Source organism: Mauremys mutica, chromosome 2 (genome assembly GCF_020497125.1).
Source record: "Mauremys mutica isolate MM-2020 ecotype Southern chromosome 2, ASM2049712v1, whole genome shotgun sequence".
NCBI lineage: Eukaryota > Metazoa > Chordata > Testudines > Geoemydidae > Mauremys > Mauremys mutica.
This window is the reverse complement of record NC_059073.1, coordinates 145956429-145982552: the sequence shown is the minus strand read 5'-3', so window position 1 is coordinate 145982552 and position 26124 is coordinate 145956429. Positions and strand designations below refer to the sequence as shown.

The window sequence follows — 26124 nt, the reverse complement described above, 5'->3', positions numbered from 1 at the left end:
GCTGGGGCAGGGGAGCATGGGGAGGGCTGCCTGCAGCAAGTAAGGGGGGGCAGCACGCAGGGGGACTCCCCATCTCAGCTCACCCCTGCGCTGCCTCCTCCCCAAACACGCAGTTGCCGCTTCACTACTCCCGCCTCCCAGGCTTGTGGCGCCTAAGTTGATTGCCGCAGGGGGGGCGCCTCAGGGCAGGGGCTCGGGGACAGGGGAGGGCACAAGGTGGAAGTTTCGCCTAGGGCACAAAACATCCTTGCACCGGCCCTGGTTGTATATCTGACCATCTTGTCTAATAGTCATTGATGGACCTATCCTCCATGAACGTATCTAATTCTTTTTTAACCCAGTTACATTTGTGGCCTTCACAACTTCCCCTGACACCTAGTTCCAGTTTGACTGTTGTGACGAAGTGGGACTGTTTTTAATGTTTCCTCTGAATACTGTGTGGGTGCCACAGTTTCCCCAATGCATTTAAGTCTCCAGCATGTATAAATGGCTGACAATCTCTCCTCGCAACAAATGGCCAGGGCCCTTCCCCCCGCAAGGGCAGTGGTGAGCTGGAGCAGGTTCCCACAGGTTCCCAAGAACCGGTTGCTAAAATTAGATCTCTGTGGAGAACCGGTTGTTAAAGGGCCAGGGGGTGGGCAAAGAACTCCAGTCAGCAGGCCGGACCATCCTGTTGCTCCCAGGATTCCCAGCTGGGGAGGCTGAGGCTCCCCCGGCCCTTCCCCTGCTTCCCTCCAGCTGCAGCGTGGCCAGCGGCCAGCACGAACTGGGCAGCTCAGCTGAGCTCTGGAGTCATCCTGCTGCTGCTTTTTGAATGGCCCAGCAAGGTGTGTGGGGAGGGGGGGGGCTGCTGCAAGCTCCAGGGCTGGCCAGAGGGGAGGGGGCAATTGGCCCAGGCCCCACGAGGCTGTCTCCCTCGGCCCCTCCCCCACCCCCCCTTAAATCAGAACTTTTTATAGGGAACCAGTTAAGATTTTGGCAGCTCATCACTGCGCAAGGGGATGGCTAAAGGTTAACAAAGAGATCAGGTGACCTCCTGGCCCGGGAAAGAGACAAAGGCCAGAAAGGAGGGGCTGGAGGGGAGTTCAGTTTGGAGCTAGCTGGGGATGGGGAGTGAGTGTAGATGGGGTTGTCTGCCTCACTGGCCCACCAGGATGGACCTGGCTGAGGGGTCCCATTCTCTGTACCTACAAGCTCTGTTTTAGACCGTGTTCCTGTCATCTAATAAATCTCTGTTTTACTGACTGGCTAAGAGTCATGTCTGACTGCAAAGTGGGGGTGCGTGCAGGACCCTCTGGATTCCCCAGGACCCCACCTGGGTGGACTCTCTGTAGGAAGTGCATGGAGGGGCATATGCTGAATGCTCCAAGGTCAGACCCAGGAAGGTGAAGCCATGTGAGCTTCTTGCCCTGAAGACCGGGGCGGCTCCAGGCCCCAGCACGCCAAGCGTGTGCTTGGGGTGGCAAGCCACGGGGGGCGCTCTGCCGGCGCCGCGAGGGCGGCAGGCAGGCTGCCTTCGGCAGCGTGCCTGCAGAGGGTCCGCTGGTCCCGCGGCTTCGGAGGCCCTCCCGCAGGCAAGCCGTTGAAGGCAGCCTGCCTGCCGTGCTTGGGGTGGCAAAATGCCTAGAGCCGCCCCTGCTGAAGACAGTCTGCTCCAAGGGAGAGGAGGCTCCCCAAAGTCCTGACTGGCTCTGTGGGGAGCAGTTCCAGAGCATCACCCGGGGACTCTGTGACAACTGGGCATTATGTGAGGATGTACTTAGGTTTGTTTTAACCCTAGGGTGAGGAGCCTGACCCACAGGAACCCTAACCCTAGGGGGGTGAGCTGTACCTAGAAGGGCCACCTCCTTCCCCCTCTCCCCCTACCAGGGGCACGTAGTGATGTGCCAGCTGCCGGCCGCTTCTGGAAGCGGTGTGGGGCCACCGGCCACGGCATGCAGGCAGCCTGCCTGCCTGCGGCCTGCTGCACTGCCAGCTGGGACTCGGGGGCAGGTTGTCAGATATTTGTCCTGCATGTTGGGGGGGGGGGGCTGTTGTTGGGGGCCCCATTGCCACCACATGGTTTGTTTCATGGTAAATCTGTTCCTGACCCGGGCTGATGCCTCCTTGGATCTTTTAAAGGGCATGAGGGTGAGGGATCACGGCATGGCCCACATTATAGCTAAGCCAACTCCTCCTTGCCTTAGCAGTCTGGGGGCAGCCCAGGAAGCTAGATAAAGCCAACTGGGTGGGGTCTCAGCAGGCTTCTGTGCAGAACCACAGGGAAGGCCAGGAGAGGTGAGGCTGGGTGGGAACTGTTGGAGGGATACACCTAGTGAAGCTGCAGGAGGGAGATGTAGAGTGTGGGGAGACGGCATCAGTTGGAGACTCCCGTGGCTTGGAGGAAGAGTGGCTAGAGCACAGTCATGAAGCTAGAGCACAGCGGCAGTGTCCCAGCTGGGGAAAGGAGTGACCATGAAGCAGGTCCAACAGGAAGGGACTTGAGCAGTCAAAAGGGATCAGCAACTAACCCAGGCTGTTCTGCCCTTGATGGGATGAGGCTCCAACCAAGAAGCTATTTCACCTGGGAAACGAGTGCCAGGGCAAGAAGTGACAGCAAACTACAGGCCAGTGGATTGGGCCGATGGCAGCGGGACTGCACAAGGAGCAATGGATGGGGATACTGGGCCGCAGCAGGTGGGATCCAGAAAACAGGAAGGGCTTGTCGCTGAACAGTGTGGAATCCCCATCGTTGGGGATTTTTATGTTTCAAAGTTAACACTGAGATGAATGGGGAAGTTTGTGCCTCTGTGCCTTGGGAAGAGCCGTGCTATGTGAAAAAAAGCCATTGCTACTCCAGCGCTCCCTTTCATCGTCTACCTCGCTGTCTGCATAGGAGTAGAGCTCAGTCCTGGTTCTTGACTGTAGGTCTTTGTATAGCATCAGTAGTGTCCCCCAGGGTCCCTGCCCTGCAGCAAGCCCAGCAGAAATTTGTGGGCAAATAAATAGAAAGGGGGAAACAAAGTTTCAAAGGCATTTCCCAGCAACAAAGCCGTTCTGTGTTCTCATTTCTATAGACTTCGTTCCAGAGTCAACACATCCACGGCCAGTGATGTGGCAGGAGATGTGCATCAGAGCTACTGTTTCAGGCTCTCTGCAGACTCAGGCACAGGCTGCCCCGGATTGGGGAGGGCTCGTGGTGGCAGACTAGTCTGGGATGGGATGAGAAATGACACCTACAGAATGAGAGTGAAGCTGGGAGGCAGGTGCAGCTGGGGAGAATTGGTGGCCAGGCCAGCCCTGCTCCCCCAGCTCAGCCCCATCCCAATGCACTCCCCTAATGCCCCCAAACCAGCCCCACCCAATGATCTTCCTCCCAACCCCCTGTCCAGCCCCCTTCCTATGCCCCATCCCCAATCCCCTAGGCCAGCCCCACTCCAACAGCGGCCCCCAGCTCTATCCATTTAGCTCAATGGTTCTCAAACTTTTGTCCTGGTGACCCCTTTCACATGGCAAACCTCTGAGTGTGACCCACCCCCCTTATAAATTAAACACACTTTATATATTTAACACCATCATAAATGCTGAAAGCAAAGCATGGCTTGGGGTGACTGGTTGTGACCCCCCCCATGTAATAACCTCATGCCCCCCTGAGGGGTCCGGACCCCCAGTTTGCGAGCCCCACCGGCAACCCCCCAGGCCACCCCTCCCATTACGCCCGGCCCCCAGGCCAGCCTCTCACAATGCCCCGCCCCCAGCCCCAGGAGAGAGCGGGGCAGCGCCGGGCAGGGCATCCCTGGAACCCCGCCCCTGCTCTGCCACTACCAAGATGGCGTCCAAATCGGTCACGCGCTGCTGCGACGCTCTAGCTCGTCGTCTCAACTCTATGATCTGCGGGCGCGTCTCTACGGCAACGGCATCGGTTACCGGCCGGAGCGTTTAGCGAACGGGACGAGCGGAAGTCGCCGCCGGGACCTGTCCAGAAGGGACCGGAAGTGCCTGGCAGGAGGAAGCTGGGTTGCCCTGGTAGCGGAGGAGTCTGGCCCTGAGGAGCCTCCCCTCCCCCCCGCGCCCCAGAGACTCGGCGGGGCCGACCCCGTCCTCGCGCTTCCGGGTCCCAGCCCCTCCCCCCGCGGGGCCCCCGGCCCGGTCCCCTCGCTGCTCCCGAGCCCTGCGGGGCCCCGCCATGGACCTGGCCCCTGCCATGACCGACATGTACGACCAGGCGCTGCTGGGCATCCTGCAGCACGTGGGCAACGTCCAGGAGTTCCTCGGCGTCCTCTTCGGCTTCCTGTACCGCAAGACGGATTTCTACCGCCTCCTGCTGCGGCCGGACGACCGGCTGGGCTTCCCGCCCGGGGTGGCGCAGAGCATCGCCCTCAAGGTAACCCGGGGCCTCGCCAGGCGCAGCCGCGGTCCCGGCTTCCCTGCCGCCAGGCGGAGTTTCTAGCCTCCTGGCTGTAAGAGGAGCTGTTCGGCCAGGGGGTCACTGACGTCTGCCTGAGTCTGCAGGCAGCCTGAGACAATGGCGCGGGCAGGTGTGAAGTGGGCCACGCCTGTCAATAGGGGGGTGAAGGCTGAAACTGACAGATGACGCTCTAGGTGCTAAAGTTAACCATTTCGCTGGTCAATTTGGCACAAAGATCCAGCCAAAGTGCTTGTACCACAGTCCTAAAGGGCCTCCCGCCCCTTTGCAAGTGCCCCAAGCCCCAACCATCTCTGTCCCAGCTGCCAGAACTTCCAGCTTCCCCATGGCGACTTCACCGGTGTAGTTCTGCCCTGTTAGTCCAGGATGAACTGAAAGGATGGGGACAGCATTGCATTAATGACTCTCACACACCAGAATCTGAGTGGGCCAGCATAGATCCTTGTTGGTTTCCCTCAGAGTAAAACAGTTGTTGTTCATGACACTGGCAGCCCGAGGGTTGGAGCAGCCCTTCATCAGTTGTTCTCATGATGTATAGTGGTGGTTAATAAAAGCAGCAAAGAGTCCCATGTCACCTTATAGACTAACAGATGTATTGGAGCATGAGCTTTCGTGGGTGAATACCCACTTCATTGGATGCATGTGATTGTGGTGGCATGTGATGGGGGTTAGTGGCATTCTTACACCAGGGTCTGAGTGGGGCTAGCTGTATTACATGAGCAGTTTGCACATGGCCAGTCACTCCCTAGCAAAGAGTGGAGTTACTATTTGAAATGTTTGTCACTCCACAACCAAATAAAGACCTGGGCCTTGCCCTGGGGAGCATACAGTCTGTGTGCCATGACACAAGTGAGCCCTATAAACACCCAAAGGGGATGGTGAGTGAAGGGAAAAGGGAAGGATGATTGTGAGGTTGATCAGTATAGAGCTGATTGTTTAATTCCTTTGTTATTTGCAGGTTACGTTCCTCTCCTGTCATGTCTTAGAGGTTCCACATCATGAGGTTTTGGGAGGAATTGGAATGAGGGGAGAAAGGTGTGCGGGCAAATAGGTTTGGGGAGAAGAGACAAAGGGTGGATCATGGTTGGTGCTGCTGTTGGAGAGGAGGGCACATGGAGGATCACTTCAGAGATGTGGGCAAGGGCAACGTGATGGAAGAGGATAAGAAGTTTGAATGTGATGCACAGTACAGTGGGGAGCCATTGGAATGACGCATGGTGGGTGAACTCCTCAGAGGAAAGGGCATGAGAGAGGATATTGACAGCAACATTTTGCACACACTGGAGGGGATACAGTTGGTGTTAAAAATGCCTGGCAGGGAGTGATTGCAGTAGCCAAGGCAAGAGGAGAAGTCAGAGTGATATTGACAGAGAAGGGGGGAATTTGAGAGACACCTTTGGAGGGAAAAGTGTGTGGATCTGACCATAGCTTGGCTGAGAGGGTGGGGTCAAAGACCTTTCCTCTAGGTTTCAGTGTTTGCTTTCTATTTCTAAGCCTTTCTTTTCACACGGAGCTTCTCAGCCTTCTCATTTTGTGTTGAAACACACCCTGCTTGGCCTCAGCCTTTTGGCTCTGGAGTCCTACGCTGATGGGCACGTTGAGAGAAGGCTTTCTTTGGAATGCTTAAAACAAAAATGGCTCAATGGGTGATCCGAGTAAGGGAGATAGGGGAAGACCTGGTTGGTTTTTTACAGTCTAGTTTGTTTTATACTAAAAAAAAACCTGGTAGCTTACATTTTAAATGTCAATTTGGGGGCATACATAATCAATCAGGAGTCAATATTTACCAGTTGGTTTGAAAGGTTTGTTGTTCATACAGCATTACAGAGCTGTGCTTGATGTCTTAGAAATCAATAGTCTGTAAAAGTTCCCTCACCCAAGGCTATTTCACTTGAAGTAAGATTGAAAGGAGTATTGCCTAGTGGTTGGAGCAGAGGGCTATGGTTCAAGAGATTTGGAACTATTCTTGGCTCTGTCACTGACTTGCTTTGTGGTCTTGAGCAAGTGGATTCCCTCCCCCGGTTAAAATAGAATCTTAATTATCTACCTTGCAGGCGTGTTGTATGGCTCAGTGCATGTTTGCAAAGGATTCTGAGACTCATAAAAGCCCCTAGAAAAGTGTCAGATATTAAGTGTTTCTTATCATAATAACGTTTTAAGGAACTGGAAATTGCCTGCTACACATGTGCATTAATTTTCAATTAACAATTTAATGCTGAGTATAGTGTTCCAGTGAAGTGCAGGACAAGCATGCCTTATCTGAAAGTGCACATTTGAAATAAACACAGCCCCATTTAGTATGGTGTTTATGTGAAGGCATAAATGCACAGACACTAATCTAAAATACCCAGCCTGCAAAGTGGCCAAGTCAGTGATGCGGTGGAAAGTTTGAATCACCTTGCTTTAGAGAAAGCTCTCTCTGCTTGGAGCTGGTACTCCAGAGCTGCAGGCAAAGCAGCATAGAAGTGACCTGCAGAGAGGAGCAAAAATGGATGTCTCTTATTACTGAGTCATGACGGACAAAGGAGACCTGGAAGATATTTTGTTCCTTCTTGTTTTTAACGTTGAAGCCTTGCCTTCCTTGCCTTTTGCTGGAGGACCAGAGAACTGGTGTGGGAGTTTTCTCATCCCCCAGTGGAATGGACAGGATGTATTTTTCAGAGAGAGCATTCACTCCAAGTGTTTCGCAGGAGTCTACATTAAATTGATATGAACAAAAATAGAGGCAAACTAACGAGTTTTAAACAGTCTGCCTAACAATTCCTTTCCCTCTCAATTGCTCAGGTTACAGGTCTCTTGTGATGTCGTAATCTCATTTGTTCTCCAAGAAAACCAGGGAAGGCAATGTCTGATATTTCTAATGTTCAAAAAGACAGTTTAAAAAACCCAGGTAACCCCCTCTTTGAGTAAACAGGTGGCTTTTCAGGGCTTTAGGCAGCATAAAGAAGCAAACAAAGCCCATGCCCATTGTTTCCTTTGCAGATCATGTTTCAATAAACAGGGCCGTACTGAGGGGCAGGAGCCAAGGGGCATGAGGGGACCACATAGGCAGTGGTCTTATACTAAGGTTGGTGATGGTGGAGCGCACAAGGAAGCTGTGTCACTGTAGTTCTGTGCTTCCCTGCCCAGCTGCAGTAGCCACTCAGAGCAACTCCCTCTCTGTCCTGCTAAGGCCGCTGCCTCTCTCACCACAGCAGCTTGAGAGCAGCATCCCTGCTGTCCAGAAAATGGAGCAGAGTGCAGCTGCCGTTGCTTTTGATAGAGCACTGAGATCTGCAGAGACCTCGGGTCCTACATCATGCATTGCAGCTTAACATTGCATTATGGGGTTCAGATCCTGTCCCCGCTGCTTTGATGGCAGAAAGGGGGCAAAACAGCCCCCTGGGGAGTATCTTCAGTACAGGGCTAGCATGTGCAGCCCCTGCCATCAGAGACTGCTGATGAGTAGCCAGAGATGGTAAGGGGAGTCATTCCAAGAATTCAGAGCTTCAGAGAAGCCCATCAACAACTGTAGCCAACTTCTGTAAGTTAGAGCAGACCCTGGGGCTGTCCTAACTCATGCTAGGGGCTGTGCTGTCTGCAGGGGCAGCCCAGAATCCTGTGTGTGCAAAGCCCCCTTTGCCCTCCCCCTGCTTGTCCTGCACGACCCAAGGCAAGTACAGAATCTAGTCCCTGGACTTGTAGCCTGTGAGCCCCCAAAGGTGAGGGTGCCTGGAGACTCCACTGGAGAGCTCTGCAGCCTGTATTAGGAATTAGGTAGGTAAGTTGCTGTGCACGTGGAGCAGCCAGATGAGGTGACAGACTAGTAAGTGTTACGGCCTGTTGAGGAGAGAATGTGTATCTTCTAAATGAGAAACTGTGTCATGTTTCCCCCTGAGGAGTAGCTCAGGTCTAATGACTGTGTGAGAACAAACCACTGCACAGTAGCCTAAATCTTAATTTCCCCAGAGAGAGGCCATTCTGGGCTCCAGCTTCAGTCACTTCCAGGACATGCTGTTTCTTTCCACTAGCCATGGGCATTCAGAGCCGAGACACTGTTCCCAGTGGTACTGTGCTGCAGACCAGTTCTGCGGTCACCCTCCCTTCTCAGCTCAGGATTTTGGGTCCTGTCCTGATTTAAAGGGCACGGTCTGAGCCTCGTCTCTGAATGCTCTGCCTTGGGCTGGTTTGTGTTTCATGATAGAAATGCAGCTGGCCGGGTGGGTCTCTATGAATAGCACATGTGAGTCACTCGCTGGGATTTTTTTGGAGTGGCAGTGCCTGGTTTCAGGCTGTGGCTGCACTAACATGCTCTTTGCCCTAACGCTTCTCCGGAGGAGCTGCTGGTGGCAATGTCACTCCTTTCGAGAGAGCTCTGCCCTTCAGACTGAGTCTGCCTGTAGCCTGGCTCCTCCGTCCAGTGTCTCTTCCCAGAACTGCTGACTTCTCTAGAAATGTTGCTGTGTTACTTCCGTCAGCTTTCTGCTAGCGTGACCGGGCAGCAGTACTAGCAGGTGTGGATTTAAGAACAAAGCTCAGTGAGCACGTGAACTGGGGAGTTTGGAGGGGAGGAACAGTGTGGGGTTAGAGTAGGGGTGAAGTGGTACAATTGGAGAAGTAGCCAAGACCAGGTGGGCTGGGGAGTGGCGAGATTGCACCTGAAGACGAAGGCAGGCGTGGCGCAGGTTGGAAGCTGCTGGCTTCTCTAATCACCCCTCCTTTGGCCTCTCTTCTGATCTCCCTCCCCCCAGTGGCCTCCCATTCTGTTTTCCACACACACAAAGCAAACCCAACCCATTTCTGTTTTAGATTAAAAAAAGAGAAAGAACCAATGTAATGTTTGTCTGAGAGAGAGCACGGTGTATGTGTCTCAGGATAACTGCAGCTACGGTGAGCTGCCTCAGAGCAATGACCCCACAGTCCGCAGAAAATGGAAGAATACATTTGCTTATTCCTATGTTACCTAAAGAATCTGTCAGCTCACTGCTCCAGGCAGGCCTGCTTTCAGTCACCAGTTTCCTATTAGAAGCAGTGCTATACTGAACTATATCAGTGCCTCTAGTGTCAAGGTGCAAACCCTGCACCACGTCTACTTCTGAGATACACGCATATTAGCTGTGGATTGATGGCTTGGCTGCCTGCTTATTTGCTTGATTGGCTTTATCTCTTTCAGGCATTCAGGAGCTTTGAACACCTGGCCCGTCAGGATGATGAGAAGAGGCAGCGGGAGCTTATGGAGAAGATGAGGAAAAGGGAGGAGGAAGCGGCAGCGGAGAGGACGAAAGTGCCTGCTGTAGCTCAGGAAGTTGAGATCCACTCGGCACCAGAGCCAGTCCCTGGCTCAGATGATGGTGCTGCCGCCAGGCCTCACGAGCCCAATGCAGCAGAGGAGACAGCTGAAGCGGCAGAGAGCTCTGCGGCCGCAGAGCCACCAGGAGCAGCTGCCCCAGTGGAGTCCCAGCCATCAGCCTTGCCCAAGTAAGGGTTTCTTGTTATGGTACTTCCCTTGTGTCTGTTGCAAGCCTAAGCAGCTCGTTCTGAATAGAGTCTAGTCCTCAGTCCTAGCTCGCGAGGTGATGGGGTTGTGGGAAGGCTGCACTTCTCCAGGATGGTGTTTAGATTCTTCCCAATAGAGATAATTGTGTTGTGTGGACACAGGGCAGCCCCAGCCTTGTCAGGCCCATCAGTCAGAGGAGGTGACATGGGTTCATAGAAGCATGGCAAAGCCTTCAGATTCGGTTTCCTTTCTGGGCACTTCAGTCTGGCTGCTCTCTTCTCCCCTCTAAGCAGAGGAGGTGGTCTGTTAGCACCTCCCTCTTCACAACGCTGCAGTACAATTGTTTGCTCAGCCAGGTCGCTAGGCCCTCCTCCCCCACAGTCAGGTCACACACAGTCGAGACAAGGCCACAAAGCATCTTTTCTCCCAGTATGGGATGTGGTGCTACCTGTGCATCTCCACGGACTCTTCTACTTGACTGTGATCAGTGCATTCAGGGAAAATCTGGGCAGCTGTCCCATAATGCCATGGGAAGTTAGGTACCCAACTCCCATTGCTTTCAAACTCCCTCAGTCCGCTTTGAGCACTCTGGCCATGCACTGAGAGCAGACACACTTGGGGCAGTGAACTCTGGGAGGTTACCACACAGAGAACTGGGAGCAGGGAGGACCAGCCAAACTAGTTATACCAGCGCAGTTAGGGTCCAACTGCACAGCAAAACAAATGACCTTGTCCCAGCCTAGGCTGCAGGCCTGGGTGCACACCAGCTGAGTAATCAAGCCATATATAAAGCTGATTGTTTCACTCCTTTGTATGAGCTGCAGTGTCAATGGGACCAGAAGGTCAAGTTGTTTTCTTTTGTTCCTTGGGGTTTCTCACTCCCCTGTGGAAGAGCGACCTGGCTCAGGCCAAGGCCAGCGCGTACATTCCAGAGCAAAGCTGGAATCTCTTCATTTTTGAACTGGCCAGTTTTTAAAGCCTCTGTGCAGACATCTGTTACCCCTGTGTGAGTGAGGAGCATTCTGCTGGCCTGGGCTCTCCTAAAACAAAGGCAAATGACCCTTTGCAAGGCTAAGTCAAAATGTCTCCCCTTTCCTAGAGTGATGTTGTGGGGAGGAGCTGTGTCTATTTCAGCTGGGCTCTGCTCCAAGTAATACCCACTTGTCACTCTGGAGGAGCTGGTCTAGAATGTTGAGTGATCTAGAAGCACAGCTACTGCTGGGAATATATCAGGGCAAGTTCTTTGGATAGCTGGCTGCCCTGCCCTGCCCTGCCCATCCCATACAAACCACAAAGACCAGGGGATGTGAGGATGGTGGAGAGGGATTGGATGGTACAGGGGACAAATGATGGCATACAAAGCATTTTGCCTCTAGATCAGCCATTCAGATCTAGAGCAGATGAACGAGTGAAAATCGTTACCAGCTAGTGGCTCTTTAACTGCCTTTGTGAAATGAAATTCAGTATGATAATTAATGGACAGGTGTCCACTTCATAACGGGGCCTGTGTGGTCCCCTTTACTGACATCCTCCTAAGAGATGCCAAGGATTGAATGGGCCACAGCGATGTCAGGCTGGTTAGATGGGGGCAGTTTGCACTGTCTCTTGCCAGGGGCTGTCAGTCTCCAGTATCCATTCAGTAGCTTTCAGCAGCACTAAATTAACGGTAAACAGCAAAGAAGCGTTAATAAGACACCAGGCTAATGAAGTATTAAAGGCCACACGTGAGTCTCTCTGGGCTGAATACTTCCATCTAATCCTCAGGGATGGGGATGTTCCATGTTTCTCTCTGAGGAGACAATGCCAGAAGAAAGAAGAACGGAAGAAAAGGATTACCATAACTCTGTGGTTTTTGGCTCTTATAGTGGGTGTGTGTGTGTGATCCTTAATGTACCTTTCCTGTGGTTTGAGAGAGCTGCTGTATGAGTTATGGATCCGGAATGTACAGCCTTCCCTGCTCCTCCAGTTACTTTATATTGTGTCTATTAAAATATTGTTGTTATTGGGGGTGGAAAGCAAATGTCCAGCTCCTCATATCATGGCCTTGTGCCCCGCGTCCCCAACCCAGAGCACACGGACCATTTCGTTCCTATGAGTCTGGGGGTGGTAAGAGTTCAGGGCTTAGCAGGCTGGGCTCTTTTTCAATCCCCTGGCTTCCCTCAAGAGCAGAGCCACCACCCAAAGGCAGGCCAAGGGTGGTGTGACACTGCCGGGACTCCCAGAGATGGAGAAAGATGGTTTTCCCCCCCGCTTGGCTGTGCTTTTTCTTCCTATTTCTACCCAAGCAACAGTGTGTTTGGCAGGACCATCCCCTCATAAGCAGATCAGAATATTGCAGGCAAAGGATTATGGGAAGTCCTTGCATCATTGTCTCCAAACGCTATCTCTTTGGTAGAGGAAAGGCATGAAAAGCAAAAGGCCTTGCATTGAAGTAAAGTCTCTAGCTCCCTCCTATTCCCCCCACCCCTGCTTATTGCAGGTTGAAAAGCTGCTGTACATGCGCTGGCTGCAGTGGAGAGTAAGCTTCTCCAGCATAGTGGGCTGTGTTGATTTTATCCCCTTCCAGCGTGCCACGGTTTTGCAGCAGGGCTGGCATGCGTGTAACGAGGGAACAAGCTGAAAGGGCTGGTTGTGTTGATGAGTGTCTGGAGTGGCTTTCCTCTTAGGAGTGCTACGGATAGGTCTCCAGAGCCTTTTGGTGCTTCAGAATAAGACCGCTGGAAGAGTGTGTTTTTTGTCAGCACAGTCTAAGTAGCTTGCATGCTGAGTTTGTGCAGCAGCAAGTGGAAGGATGGGACAGAGTGATCCCTGGGAGCTGGAACCAAGTGACTGAGCGGATTGGTGACAGCAGTGAGCCTTCCACCTCTAGGTTTCCTGGGTAAACATGATGTATGTCGGTAATGAATGAGGCCAGTGAGGAAAGGCCATTGGGAAGAGAGAGGCTGATCAACTTGATTCTAGTGAGGAGTCTGACTCAAGACATCTTTGATCCACATAAGAACCAGGTGGCCTTCTGCCTCCTGGTTGCTAGGACAGAGGATGTGAAGCAGGAATGCACCCTGGGGGCTGCTGGGTTATTCCCATGTGGGACCAAATGCAGTAAGGATGGGAAGATTAGAAAGGAACACGAACTTCAGGAAAGTAGAAAGAGAACGGAAGAAAAGAATGATGTTCTGCTACCAGAGTTATAGTTGTCCTGTGCATAAAACCTTCATTCTCCCAGGCTGTCAGTCCGGCACCTTTCACTAGCATGAAATTTACAAAAAAAACCTATTAGAAGTGGCAGATCCCTTGAGCCTGCCATGCAGCCGCTGCTCTGGCTAGCATGGCTAAAACCGACTTTTTCTAAAAATACATTTGAAAAATTAAATCTCTGTGTGCAAAAAAGACCTGAATGCAAGCTACTAGCACTCAGGTTTAATTTCAGATTGATTGTGTTAATAGTCTGTGGGACTAAGGTTTGACTTTCTGAGTTGTCCTCTTGCTATAAGGACAGTAGTTGCTGGGAGTAATGAGTATTTAAGGGTGGGCGCTTAAGGCCCCATTAAAAAAAAGTCCTATGAACAAAGGTCTGGACTGGGGAAAATAAACAAGACGAATTAGAAGCGATACTAAGGGAAGGAGATTGACGCAGTGGGCGTAGGATGCATCTTGTTGTGGATGTGCGTGAGCTGACGGGTACAGTGTCTGTTGGAGAGACAAAAAGAGCAGGCCCACACCTGCTTAGCTGAGAGGCTTGGAATGAGCATGCTACAGCCGGGTTCTGTGAGCAGCACTGGTTTCCAAGAGCAGTTGAAGTTGTTGGCTTGAATGTCTCAAGTCCGATGGTGTGGGAGCTCAGGGACAAACTCTCTCCCTGTGCAACCTCATGATGTCGAAGACTAGCTGGGTCTCTCCTTTTGACCGCCTGATAAATTTGTGTTCAAGGGCTGGCCCTGGAGCTTCCATCCCATATGGGACAGTCAGGTGCTTAAACAGTGGTTGAACTAAGTATCCAGCAAACGGCTGCGCTGTCTAGTGGGTGCTGTAGTTTCAGTGCCACTGCTATGAAGGAAGGCTGAAAGAATTGGGTTTGTTTAGTTTGGAAAAGAGAAGACTGAGAGGGGACGTGATAGCAGTTTTCAGGTATCTAAAAGGGTGTCTTAAGGAGGAGGGAGAAAACTTGTTCACTTTAGCCTCTAAGGACAGGACAAGAAGCAATGGGCTTAAACTGCAGCAAGGGAGGTTTAGGTTGGACATTATGGAAAAGTTCCTAACTGTCAGGATGGTTAAACACTGGAATAAACTGCCTAGGAGGTTGTGGAATCTCCATCTCTGGAGATATTTAAGAGTATTAGATAAATGTCTATCAGGGATGGTCTAGACAGTATTTGGTTCTGCCATGAGAGCAGGGGACTGGACTCGATGACCTCTCAAGGTCCCTTCCAGTCCTAGAATCTATGACCTGGGCTGAGCCTTCAGGATCTTCAGGGAACTCTACAGCAGAGCTTGTCTACAGCTCCTGGCTGGTGTGAGGTCTGCGTGGCTAGTGTTACTACAGTGACTGAGTGTGGTTAAGCTTGGAAGGGAACTGATTGTGTAGGGCTTCTCCAGCATTGTATTTTCCGAGGCTACCTGCGGTGGGTATTGTCCTGTTTGTTAAAGAATGGCTCAAAGCGAAAAAAGCAGGAAGAGAGATGGCTTCTTTCAGTACAGCCTGCCCCTTCAGAGGAGCGACACTGGGGGCAATTTCAGGAAAAGCCACACTTTCAGGGATGGGGAGTGTTGGCAGACATGGCGTTGCAGTATCTGCGTTGGAAATTCTTTTAGCAGCCTGGATCTTCCAGTCCCCTGTGGTGTGTGACGGGGAGATCCAAGGACAAGACGGCCTTGTCATGAGGACCTCATCCTGTGTGTGGTCCCTGTAATAGGCATCAATCGGCCACACTTGTTGGGAGAGGAATATTCAGCTGTCTGTAGGGAAGAGTACAAGAGGCTGGGCTGCCATTCTTCAGCCTGCTCTCACTCTGGAAAGCCAGGCTCTGCTGAACAACTTTGCTGCTGACATTGCTGAGTGAGAAGGGCTACTTCAGGGCAATCAGTAAGGAGTAGTGTCTCTGCAGCCCCTCTGCCAGCTAGACTGGTTCTCCTCCTCTTTCAGTATCCAGCCCCGAACCCATTGAAACCCCCTGTGTGACAACCCTCTCCCCACCTCCTCTCAAATGTGTGCGTGGCTGTGTCATTGCAGGGATCAGTAGAACCAGGTGAGGAGCGGCAGATTCACTGGATAAGGGCTCTCAGGCCCAAAGTCCTGCAGGGGTGCCCGCTGCTCAGAACTGAGAGATTCCTGGCCTGCAGAATCTGAATGGGGCTGTTTTGCTGAGCTGACTGTAGCTAGTGCTGTCTGCCTCTGGGTGGCGCTGCAGTCACCTGAAAGAATGTTGGGGGCTCAGATAATGGCTATTAATAATTTAGAGTGAGTTCCTTCTGCACAGCCCCCCCCCCCCCCCGACAAAATTCAACGCCACCAGCCTGGTTAGTAGGAGCTTATGAATAATGCGCATCCCCAGCAGCTAGCTGAATGCAAAAATGAGATCAAACAAAAATATTTTTCTCTCTTCTCAGGGGGGAAAAATAAAGAAAAAACCAAACGTGTTAGTTCCCCAAACTTTAGTGCCGTGTAAATGTAGGGCATTTAGCATCCCGGCTGGATGAGCCCCTGGGTTCCTGGGCTTGCATCCCGGTGCCTCCCGTAAACTGCCTCAGTATGGTCGTGGCTTTTACATGGCTGCAGCAGGTTTGGTTCTGCTCTCTGGATAGTGCCGAATAGGCGCTTGCCAGGGACTGTGTGGACAAGAGGCTTGGGCAAGTCACTTCGTCTCTCTGGGCCTCAGTTCCAGTGGGGGTAATGGCTGGGCCCTTCCCCACAGGGGTGTGTTTGTGTGTGTGTGAGCACATACATTAAAGATGGTGAGGTTCAGATACTGTGGGAATGGGGGCCAGAAAAGTACCTTGAGAGACTCTGTTATGGTGAAGGCCTCTTCAGTGCAACTCTTACCCACCCACGTATACAGGCCGCTCCCAGCCCCATTGCAGGGCAGCCGTTTCCCTGGCACTTCTGCCTGTGTCTACCCACCATTCCAGTCCACGGGTATCTCGTGAGCACATCTCCCGTCAGTTACGCTCTCCTAAATCTCGAGCCATTTGGTACTCCCACCTGCTCCCTTTCGGTTGAGCGTGGAATGACCACATCTGAGGGAACGTGGGCTTTGATCGCTCTCACGCAAATAAAGCGCTTAGCTCTGCACTCCCCCTTGGCACTCCTTGCAGCAATGAGATGGGGTAGCCTGGCTGCAGCCACCTCTCATTAATCAGGATCAGGCTCCCTTGTGCCCCACGTCCTCACTTCACCATGCTCCCATGCAGCAGTGGGCAGGGCCGCACCCTTAAGGGACGGGACCAGCACCATCTTAGGCTTAGTCAGTGCAGGTGACAGAGGGCATGTCCATCTCCCCAGCATGGGCCTGCTGATCCCTGGGAGGCTGTGTCAGGCATATGGACACTACCCCACCCATGATGAGATGTCTTCAGCTCCTGTAGGATCATAGCAGGGGAAAGAACACTTAGTTTGCAGCCACGTGGCTTGCACAGGGTGGTGAATTCCCCCCTCCCCCTTCTTCGCAAGCAATTCCCATCTGCTCCGAGAAGCCGTTCTCTTCATCATTCATGCTGCTTGAGCTCAGCTCCTAATTTTGAGCATCTCCCTTCTCACCCAGCCCCCTTCTTGGATTTGGCTCTGCATACATTTGCCACATAGCATTCAAAATAGTGCCGGCTTCCCACATGTGCCGCAGCGCAGTCTGGCCTTTGAGTTCTATTTATGCTTCTTGACTCTGGCTCTCAGTTCTTCTCCAAGTGCTTCTCTCCAGGAGGCTGAACTTTCATACTGACGTAGTGCTTCATCGCTGTGCGGTGGGCTAGCCGCTCTTGAGAAGAAGCTGCTTCCCAGTGTTTTCTGGGAATTAGTTAATTTCCAGAACCACACAACTGTTTGGAAAGCTATAGAGAGCCAGCAATGGCCGGAGGATGAGTGAAGCGAATATCATTGGGAGTCTAAATATGGTTCAGGATGGTGGGTGTCTCATCTTCCCTCTTATGTATTCTCTCTCCGGATAGTTATACAAGAACAGCCAGACTGGGTCGGACCAAAGGTCCATCTAGCCCAGTGTCCTGTCAATGCCAGGTGTCCCAGAGTGAATGAACAGATCAAGTGATCCATCCCCTGTCGCTCATTCCCAGCTTCTGGCAAACAGAAGCTAGGAACACGTAGTTCCCCTTCCCACTCTCTCCTCCACACACAGCACTTCCTCACTGGTGCCTGCAGAGGGGCAGCGTCCAAGTGGGTCCTGGTCAGTTTCACAATGCTCTTGCTCAGACAGGGAATTGCTCTGTGCCTGAGCAAAACCAGGTGGATCTTGTGAGTGTGGAAGAAAGAGTAGCAAGCGAATCTCCCACCTGCTCTGAGCAGCAGTAGAGCCAGAGGCTTGCACCACTTCTGCTCTTGCACAGAGCACGGCACCTCTGGCTCAGCAGCCTTGTGTCAGTTCCATGCTGGGGGCTGTGCTTAATACTGGGAGCACCATTCTGGGGGAGGAGGCTAGTGGGAAAGGAAGCAGAAGGGGAGCTTAAGTGAGACACGTGCAGGAGGAATGGGTACACAGACAGTGGGGAGCTGAGATAGGTTACCAGCAGGCAGAACTCAGGGCTAAGCTTGCAGCATGGCTGCTGCACTCCATCCCACTGCTCTCTGGTGCAAGGACGGAGCAGTATCTACCTGGCTCAGCCAAACGGATGATCTCCCCCCTGATCAATGGGGGATGGAAAGACTCCTTTAAAGAGGAGAGGCTTAAAAGGAGAAGATAGAAGAAGCAGAAGCTGGTTGCTGGCTGTGATTGAAGTTCAGGGGGCAGGTGGCAGTCAAGGTCTTTCAGCTTCTGCCACAGTTGCTTGTGGGATCTGGAGCCTAGTGAAGCTCAGAAATCAAGCCCCTGCTCCCTGCAATTTGAAAGTGTTGGGAGGTGGGGTCCACACCTTCCTTCCCCTGGCAGACTGAGAGAACCCAGCACAGCTCTCCTTTGTACCCTGGGCAGCCCATGGCTCTGGCCCCACTCTGACACGAGTCCAGAGGTAGTGAGTTAAATCCTGTGTTACATCTTGAGAGGTATGTGCTCTTGGCGAGGAGAGGGACTGGGGTGGTGGCAGCCTGCATGGGCTCAGCAGGGAGAAATACCAGGCTCTCACAGTGATGACCAGGGCCTCTAACCACTAGTGACCAGGGCTCCTGCACTGGCTCAACTCATGGTGACTCCACCCAACTGCTATCTCCCTTGTGGACAGCAGGGAGTACAAGAAGCCACAGCTCTCAGTGCTCTTCCTGCGTTAGCGGGACATGTGGCAAAGAATGGAGCAAACCAGTCAGTTCGGAGCCGCCGAATCTCTGCACCTGTGTGACCCAATTCTCACTCGCTTCCTTTTCGTAGCTCACATGTGGCTGGAAACTTTCCAAGCCCCAGAATCAGAGCAGCAAAACAGACTCCCGGTGAGACTCCTAGCAGAAGCCAAGGGAGCAGTCACGGTGCCTTATTACTTGGGAAAGGTTTTCCAGCTGCAGCCCGAGAACTCATAATGCAGTGACACGTGAATGTCACCCGCAGGTCACTGATCCAGAGCAAACCAAAACCCTGGCCCGGTGGGTTCTGCAGCAAGACATCTGTTTGCTTTAGAAAAGCCCTCGGAGCTATAGGGGAAACAAATGAAAGGATCGTAGAAATTTAGAAAAGAGCTAGACCAGTAGGAGTCAATATTGTCGAATGGTTAGAACGGGGGACTCCTAAGTTCTGTCCCAGCTCTCCCGCTAACTCACTTTGCATATGCTACACTGCCAATTGCTTGGGCTTGAACCTGAGCAGCTGAAGTTAAAAGCTGAGTTGCTGTGTCTTCACTGCTATTTTAATCCACATTAGCTAATGCAGGCTAAGAACCCACCTTTGTTTGTGCAGGGCAGACATATCCCCTGTGACGTCGGGGACGCCACGTAACTTCTGTTCTGTGTCACCATCTGTAAACCAGGGATCATGGAGTTGCCCCACAAGTGAGCCTTAATCATTGACTGTTAGGAAGGGCTTGGAGACTCTTCACTGAAAGGCAAGGTAGTGCTTACTGTCGTCCAGCCAGCCAGGGCTGTGTCAAATCCCAGCTCCCTTAGGCACAGACCCAGCAGCCTGACCTTTGCCCCTCTCCTGGCGATGCTTGTGATGTACTCGGCAAGGCCACTCTGAGCAGGTAAAGTTCACTGCTGTAACTTCCCAGTAACTAGGTGGATAGGAACGGCGGTGACCTACAAAATCGCTCGTTGCTTTCCAACTCCCTGTCCCTAGCGAGAGGCGGAATAAAATTGAACTGAAACGTGTTAATGTGGTGAGCTCTCCCAAGAGCGAATGCTTCTATTCCTGGAGGCATCTGCGTGAAATTAACTGTTTCCAGGGCATGACGGTTTCAGTCCTATAGAGTTTCTATGAGAGTCTAGAGTGCTTCAGCTCAGGAACAGCCTGGCCTGCCCGAAGCTGAACTGATTGTCACAAGCGCTTGCAACATCAGCCGCTCGAGAAGGGAAAATTGATCCATGTGGAGAAGAACCTTTCTCCACTTCTCCCTGTGCTCTTAACAGAAGCATTGGGGGTGCAAGTGGTGGGACTGGCTTCCCACCCTCTTCTACTTCACTTGGTACTCTTGCATGGTAGTGAAGTTCAAATGGCCGTCCCGAGCTGCTGGGAAGGGGAGAGAAATGAAGGCAAGTTTTGCATTGACTCATTTATGAGTGGGGTTGACCGCAGCTCTTTACTGTTAACTTGTTGTAAAGGGGACTGGCTGTGGGCTGCCCAGATTCCTGTGTTGAATGGCCCATTCTACTCGCTCTGGCATTGCACAGTACAGAAACTAGTTTCAGCTAATACTCATTAATTTCCCCCCTGAAGGCCCTTTGGTATTTAGGATTCGCCGATGACTCTCAAATACCTGACCATTACAGTTACAATCAATGGTATATTTCGGTGGCTCCAGCCTGACCCCAAAAGGTCAAGGGGCTGCAGTCAGTACTGCAGGGCGGAGTCTTTGTCCTGTTGCGTTCTCTTTGCCCTGTTCAGGCAGCAAGTCCCCCTGCTGGGCATAGCAGTGTCCCCCTGTGGTACAGGAGCCCGCTATGCCAGCTCTCCTCCACCTTTCCTGTGGCCTCTGGTGCCTGGATCCTCTCTTCCCCCAGGCACCTGGTATGCTGCAATGGGTGGAAAGAGGCCCTCTCCTGTGATGGTGAAGTTCTGAAGTGTTTTTCAAAGGGGATAAACGCTTGTGTCTAAGACGAGATTCCACTCTGCCCTCAAGTCACCTGTGTGCCGGAGCTCTAGCTATGGCTCAGGCTGGCTCTGCAGTTACGAGCCCTTCACAGCTGTTGTGAAATCACACTCAGGGCCCAATTTCTAAATGCTTTAATCTGGCATCCAAACTGCGCACTTGGTTGCTAAGAGCATCACTGGAGTTCCAATCCCCTTGCCATGGCCTGTCACTAAGGGATTTGGGTGCCTGGCCTCAAAAATCAGGCCCTGAAACAGCCAACCTCCACCCCCAAACCTATGAAATTTCTGTTGTTTCTCTTAACAAGCAAAAAATCCCTGGGCTGGAGGCAGAAGGAAGAGGTGTACCTGATTTTAATAAAACATAAGTCTCCTTCTTAAAATATCGATGCTCATCAAAATAGAGAAATTCAGTGTGGAAAATCACCAAGCAGAATTCAGACTTTTTAATGCAATATTCAAGTGGTGGGGAAATTCAGACTAGTCACCTTGTGCATGGCTTAAGGGTCTACAGGTTTGAAAGGCCACATTTCCTTGGAATTGCAGGTTTAAACCCTGTTAGGAATTACTTGGTCCTTCATCCTTCAAGGGAGCTAAAACTGAATCCAGTGCAGTTCACTATGTGGGGGTGTCTCAAAGGAGACCTTTAAAGCCCAAGCATGTGTGAGCTCTGTGTGATCAATAAAGATCCCAGGGGACTTTTCCTAAAAGTAGCATGTCCTGCTATCCTTGACCTAAATTTCCCAGCAGTAGTGAAACCCACTGACGACCAGGTGGAGTTTTTCTGCAAGCTGGCGGTGACATTTTAACTAGTTTAATGTCAGTAAAGTTGACTCTCTGCTGAGCCATTCCATAAATAACTTGAAATCAAAGCAGAAGGGTGGAAGGCCACCTGAAGAGAGCAAGAGTGTTTCAAAAGAGCAAATATCTGACCAACATAATTTGTTGGGGGAGAAGAGGGAAAGCTCCTGGCACATGGAGGAATCTCTCTCCTGAATCTTTGCAGTAGCTAAGAACCCTGCAAGGAAAAATCTGAATCGTGGTCTCTAGCTCTTCAGAGGGCCCAGTGGCTATTGACCAGAGCTGACAGACACAGTGTGCGCGCCTGTAGTTACAAACCTACTATGGGCAGGGTTGATTGCCCAGGATAGTTGCTGGTTTCATAAGGCTGCGCCTGCACCTGCAAACATTGTAGCTGTAATTCCCCACAGGTGTGCAACTCCACTAGCAACTGTTGGTGTGACCAGGCTTCTGGCTTGGTTGTAGCATAGAGGGGACACTGGTGACTTACCATAGGGTCATTAACCTTACTTACGTAATACATAGTGGAAACATGTCTAAGTACTGCTCACATTGCAGCATCTATCACGGCTCCTGCTGTGGTGATGAGAGATGGCTTCGAAGCTTGCTAGTGTAGACAAGGTCTATCAGCATGGTGGCCACTAAGGGCTTGATCCGAAGCCCACTAAAGTCAGAGGGAATCTTTCCACTGACTGTGATGGGCTTTGGATCAGGCCCTGTAACAGCATTGGTGCCTTTGTTTGGGGAGCCGAGGGGCCTTCTGTCACTGGTTGGCGAGAGATCTGGGCACTGGAGCATTCTGCAAAGTATGCCTGTCTCGTTTGTGGAGTGTGTGCAGAGTCCCTGGGTCCGTACAGGAATGGGCATTTTAGGGGAGATTCTTGAATCAGGGCAAATGTTGGTTTGGTGCTATGAGGCTGTTGCATGAAATGATGCTGGAATGTAATAAACTCCTTAGCAACTTAACTCAACCACTTCCTGATTCCCAGACGTGTTGGTGTGACACTGGCTATCTAAGTGATTGGAGAGGTTATACTAGAAAATAAAAGGGAGCTCACCGTTTTAAAGATGACTTGCACAGGAGGAGAAAGAGGAAGAATGGCTCATTGGTTAGGGCCCTAGCCTAGGACTTGGCTTTAAGTTCTGTTCTGTGACCTTGGCCAAGTCGTTTAGCAGCTCTGTGCCTCAGTTTCCCCATCTGTAAAATGGTGATGATGGCATTGCCCGGCCTCCCATTTCAGACTGTGATGCACTCAGATACTATGGAAAGGGGGCAAGCTTGGGACCACAGATAAGTAGCGTTTGTGCTTATGACGGACAAAGAAGCCCTGGAAGGGATTTTTCAAAACAGGTGTTTGAGTTGGTGTCCTTCCCCCCCCCCCCCACGCTTTTTTTTTGTTTTCCTTGGTCCCGTCTAGGCTGGAAGACGCTCTGATGCAGGGGGCTAGTGAAATGATCAGAGCCAGTGAGAGTTGATAGCTGTGACGTGGGGAAGGGATTGGTATTTGGACTGTTGAACACTTTGTACATCAGTGATTTCTAGACATTTTGTATTAAGGAAGCCTTTGCTAAACACCCAACACCTCTTCAGTGGAGGTGTTAAGAGCTCAGAATAAGCATCTCCTGTGCCTCCCAGTAGTTCTCCAGCTAAACTAGGGGAGATCAAACTTTACATTCTGGATATTTTGATGCTTTATAAAAAAGGGGAAAAATCCCTTCCAGGCCTTCTCTCCATTGTCAAGAAGCACAAAGGGCCCAAGCCCCATATTTTCAAAACCCCTTTGCAGCTTACAGGTAAGACATCTCTCCAGGAGGCTAAACTTTGTGTGTGTCTTTGTGTTTGACTGTTTTAGCTCCCGCTGGTGGACATTAGGCTCAGGACAACACAGGGCTGCAACAGCCCTGTTCTGAAATTCAGTTTGCAGAGGCCTCATATTGGGTTCCGGGGATGGGCTGGGCGCAAGCCCCCCACTGCTGAAGGACCCTCCCCTAGCCTGTGAGGGGGATCCACAAGGTCCAGGAGCTCTTCCTGTGCCGTATTTGTTTCTAGGAAGGGCCCTAGCTGACCTTTAGTCATCTGCCCTGGAGCAACGGGCAGGCAAGGTCTGTGGAGAAAACGGTCCAAAAGTAGCTGGCTTCATCTCTCCTGAAATGTGTATTCTAGCACTCCTAGCATTGCAGATGGCTTCCTCTTTCCAAGGCGACTCTCTCTCCCTGGAGAGGCAGGAGAACTGTTTGCCTAGTTAACAATTATTTGCCTAAAGGGGCTCTTTAGGTAGCTTGAATGGCAGCTGAACAAATCCTTGCTCTAGAAGAGAGCAAAGCTGGTATCTAGAAAGTAAAGCCTCTTGGTGAGAGTTAAGGGGATTTCGGGTTGCGAAGGTGACTTGCATGTGGAAGTGATCTGAGTGGCTTGAACAGTGGCAGATCAGCTACCTCTGTGCTGGGATCTTCTGGTACAAGGCCCCCTTTAGAACCGCGTTTCCCAAATGATGGCTTCTGACTCCCAATCCACCAGTTGATCCCATGTGCTCCCATGCTCTCACTTCCCCTGGGTGGCAGGCAGCAGTGTGGGGAGTGGGGTCTGGGTGGCAACGGCAGGGACAGGCTGGTTTCAGACTGGTAGCCGTGTTTGTCTGTATCAGCAAAAAGAACGAGGAGTACTTGTGGCACCTTAGAGACTAACAAATTTCTTTGGGCATAAGCTTTCGTGGGTTAAAACTTACTTCATCGGATGCATGCAGTGGAAAATACAGTAGGAAGATGTATAGATAGATACACAGAGAACATGAAAAAATGGGTGTTACCATACCAACTATAACAAGACTAATCAATTAAGGTGTGCTATTATCAGCAGGAGGAAAAAAAACTTTTGTAGTGATAATCCGGATGGCCTATTTCCAACAGTTGACAAGAAGGTGTGAGTAACAGTAGGGGAAAAATTAGCATGGGGAAATATGTTTTACTTTGTGTAATGACCCATCCACTCCCAGTCTTTATTCAAGCCTAATTTAATGGTGTCCAGTTTGCAAATTAATTCCAGTTCTGCAGTTTCTCGTTGGAGTCTGGTTTGGATGTTTTTTTGCTGGAGTATTGCGACTTTGAGATCTGTGATTGAGTGACCAGGCTGTTTGCTCTCTAGCTCCGGCTGCTTCCTCCAGGCAGCAGCATGGATCCTGCTGTCACCCCCCTTGGGCAGCATGCAGCAGAGTCAGAGGTGGATTAGGGATTTGTAGGGCCTGGGACAGAGCAAGTGGGAGGCCCTCCCTAGCCCTTTCACCTGCAGTTCCTCCCACCCTCACCCCCTGGTGCTCCTGCCAGGGAAATGGGGTCGGGGTGTGTAGCCTTGCCCTGCTCTGCCCACTTGGCGTTCCTGCTGGGGAGCGGGGCAAGCCCCCGACCCTGCTCCCTGGCGGGAGCGCTGGGTGGGTGGGGCGAAGGGGCACCCCAGTTGGCCATGGACCTCATTGGCCCAGTGGCTAATCTGCCACTGAGAAGAGTGGGGAGCCAGATCTGGGCAGCAGGAGCAGCATGGAGGAAGTGTTTGGAGCCAGGAGCTAGTGGACAGTTACCAGCCCGATGGCAATCGCAGCCTGGCTGTGGCCTAGCTGGGGCTGCGGAAGGGAGCAGGGGAGGGGAGCAACTTGTTAGAGGGCTGGAGTGGGGTGGGGGAGTAGAGGTAATGGTGGGTCCCCAAACAGCCAGAGTGCCTTAGTAAGAAGGTTGAGAACCCCTGCTCTGGAGCACAGAGCTGGCCAGTCAGTTCAGGTAACGGGTTGCTTTGGGGTTAAGTCCCAAAGGTGGTTTGGCCAAGTTTTTAGAAGTATTTCCTTTGGGACAGAAATCAGACTTCCTGTTGAAAACACCACCTTTCCTGAGCTCAGTGAGTGGCATGCGAAGGAATCGCAAGAGGCAGAGACTAGCAAAGCCTGACTCAGAATCCTTCCTGTGCGTGCTGCCCCCTTACATCTGCTGTTCTTCCAAGCCTTTAGCCTGTCCCCCAGCACTTCGACTTGCTTGCTAGAGGGGAGATTTCAGCTGGCCTAGCAGCCTGGGAAAGGTGAGGCTGCAGAGCTGGTCTTGGGCTGGTGGAGGGCATGCGAGAAGCCAGAGCACTTAACTGTGCCATGGCGTCCAAGGGAAAGGCTGCACTGCCGTCCTGGCTGCTACTCAGAGGTGGACACGTAAGCGGCAGTTGGATTGTGAATGCAAAGGACCCCTTGCATCTGCATCCACCTATGCTCTGCTGGGTTCTGTCACCTTCCCTCTCCCTGAGCTAATTCCAGTCAGGTAACTTGTGTTCAGTAGATGGTCTAGCTCAGGGGTCGGCAACCTTTCAGAAGTGGTGTGCCGAGTCTTCATTTATTCACTCTAATGTAAGGTTTTGCGTGCCAGTAATGCATTTTCATGTTTTTAGAAGGTCTCTCTCTATAAGTCTATAATAGATAACTAAACTGTTAAGTATCTGAGGGGTAGGCGTGTTAGTCTGGATCTGTAAAAGCAGCAGAGAGTCCTGTGGCACCTTATAGACTAACAGACGTATTGGAGCATGAGCTTTCATGGGTGAATACCCACTTCGTCGGATGCATGTAGTCACCCACAAAAGCTCATGCTCCAATACATCTGTTAGTCTATAAGGTGTCACAGGACTCTGATGCTTTAACTAGACTGTTGTTGTATGTAAAGTGAATAAGGCTTTTAAAATGTTTAAGAAGCTTCATTTAAAATTAAATTAAAATGCAGAGCCCCCTGGACCGGTGGCCAGGACCCGGGCAGTGTGAGTGCCACTGAAAATCAGCTCATGTGCCGCCTTCAGCATGTGTGCCATAGGTTGCCTACCCCTGCACTAGCCTTATTAGTACTTAGGGGACTGGGGCTGCTTGTGTTTCTGCGTCGCTCAGCAGATGTAGTCCAGGGCCTTTAGAAAAACTGCTCAGTCCAAACACTTGTTCGGAAAGACGCTGCAAAGGAGAAGTGCTGAAATGCCAGAGCGTGGCTGAGCATAACAAGCTCCAGTGCCTGCCCGAAATGAAAACAATCGGACTCATTGACATTTA

General features: G+C 51.6%; 1 protein-coding gene across 1 annotated transcript in view; it reads left to right on the top strand.

Moving 5' to 3' along the window:
* Positions 1-3942: 3942 nt before the first annotated feature.
* The window catches only part of NUDCD3 (NudC domain containing 3), a 60227-nt gene continuing 38045 nt past the window's right edge, over positions 3943-26124 (top strand). Inside the window, exons 1-2 of the mRNA XM_045005650.1 lie at positions 3943-4363; positions 9558-9862. Coding sequence (XP_044861585.1) covers positions 4166-4363; positions 9558-9862 — 503 coding nt within the window. The 5' untranslated portion in view covers positions 3943-4165. The remainder of the gene's footprint in view (positions 4364-9557; positions 9863-26124) is intronic.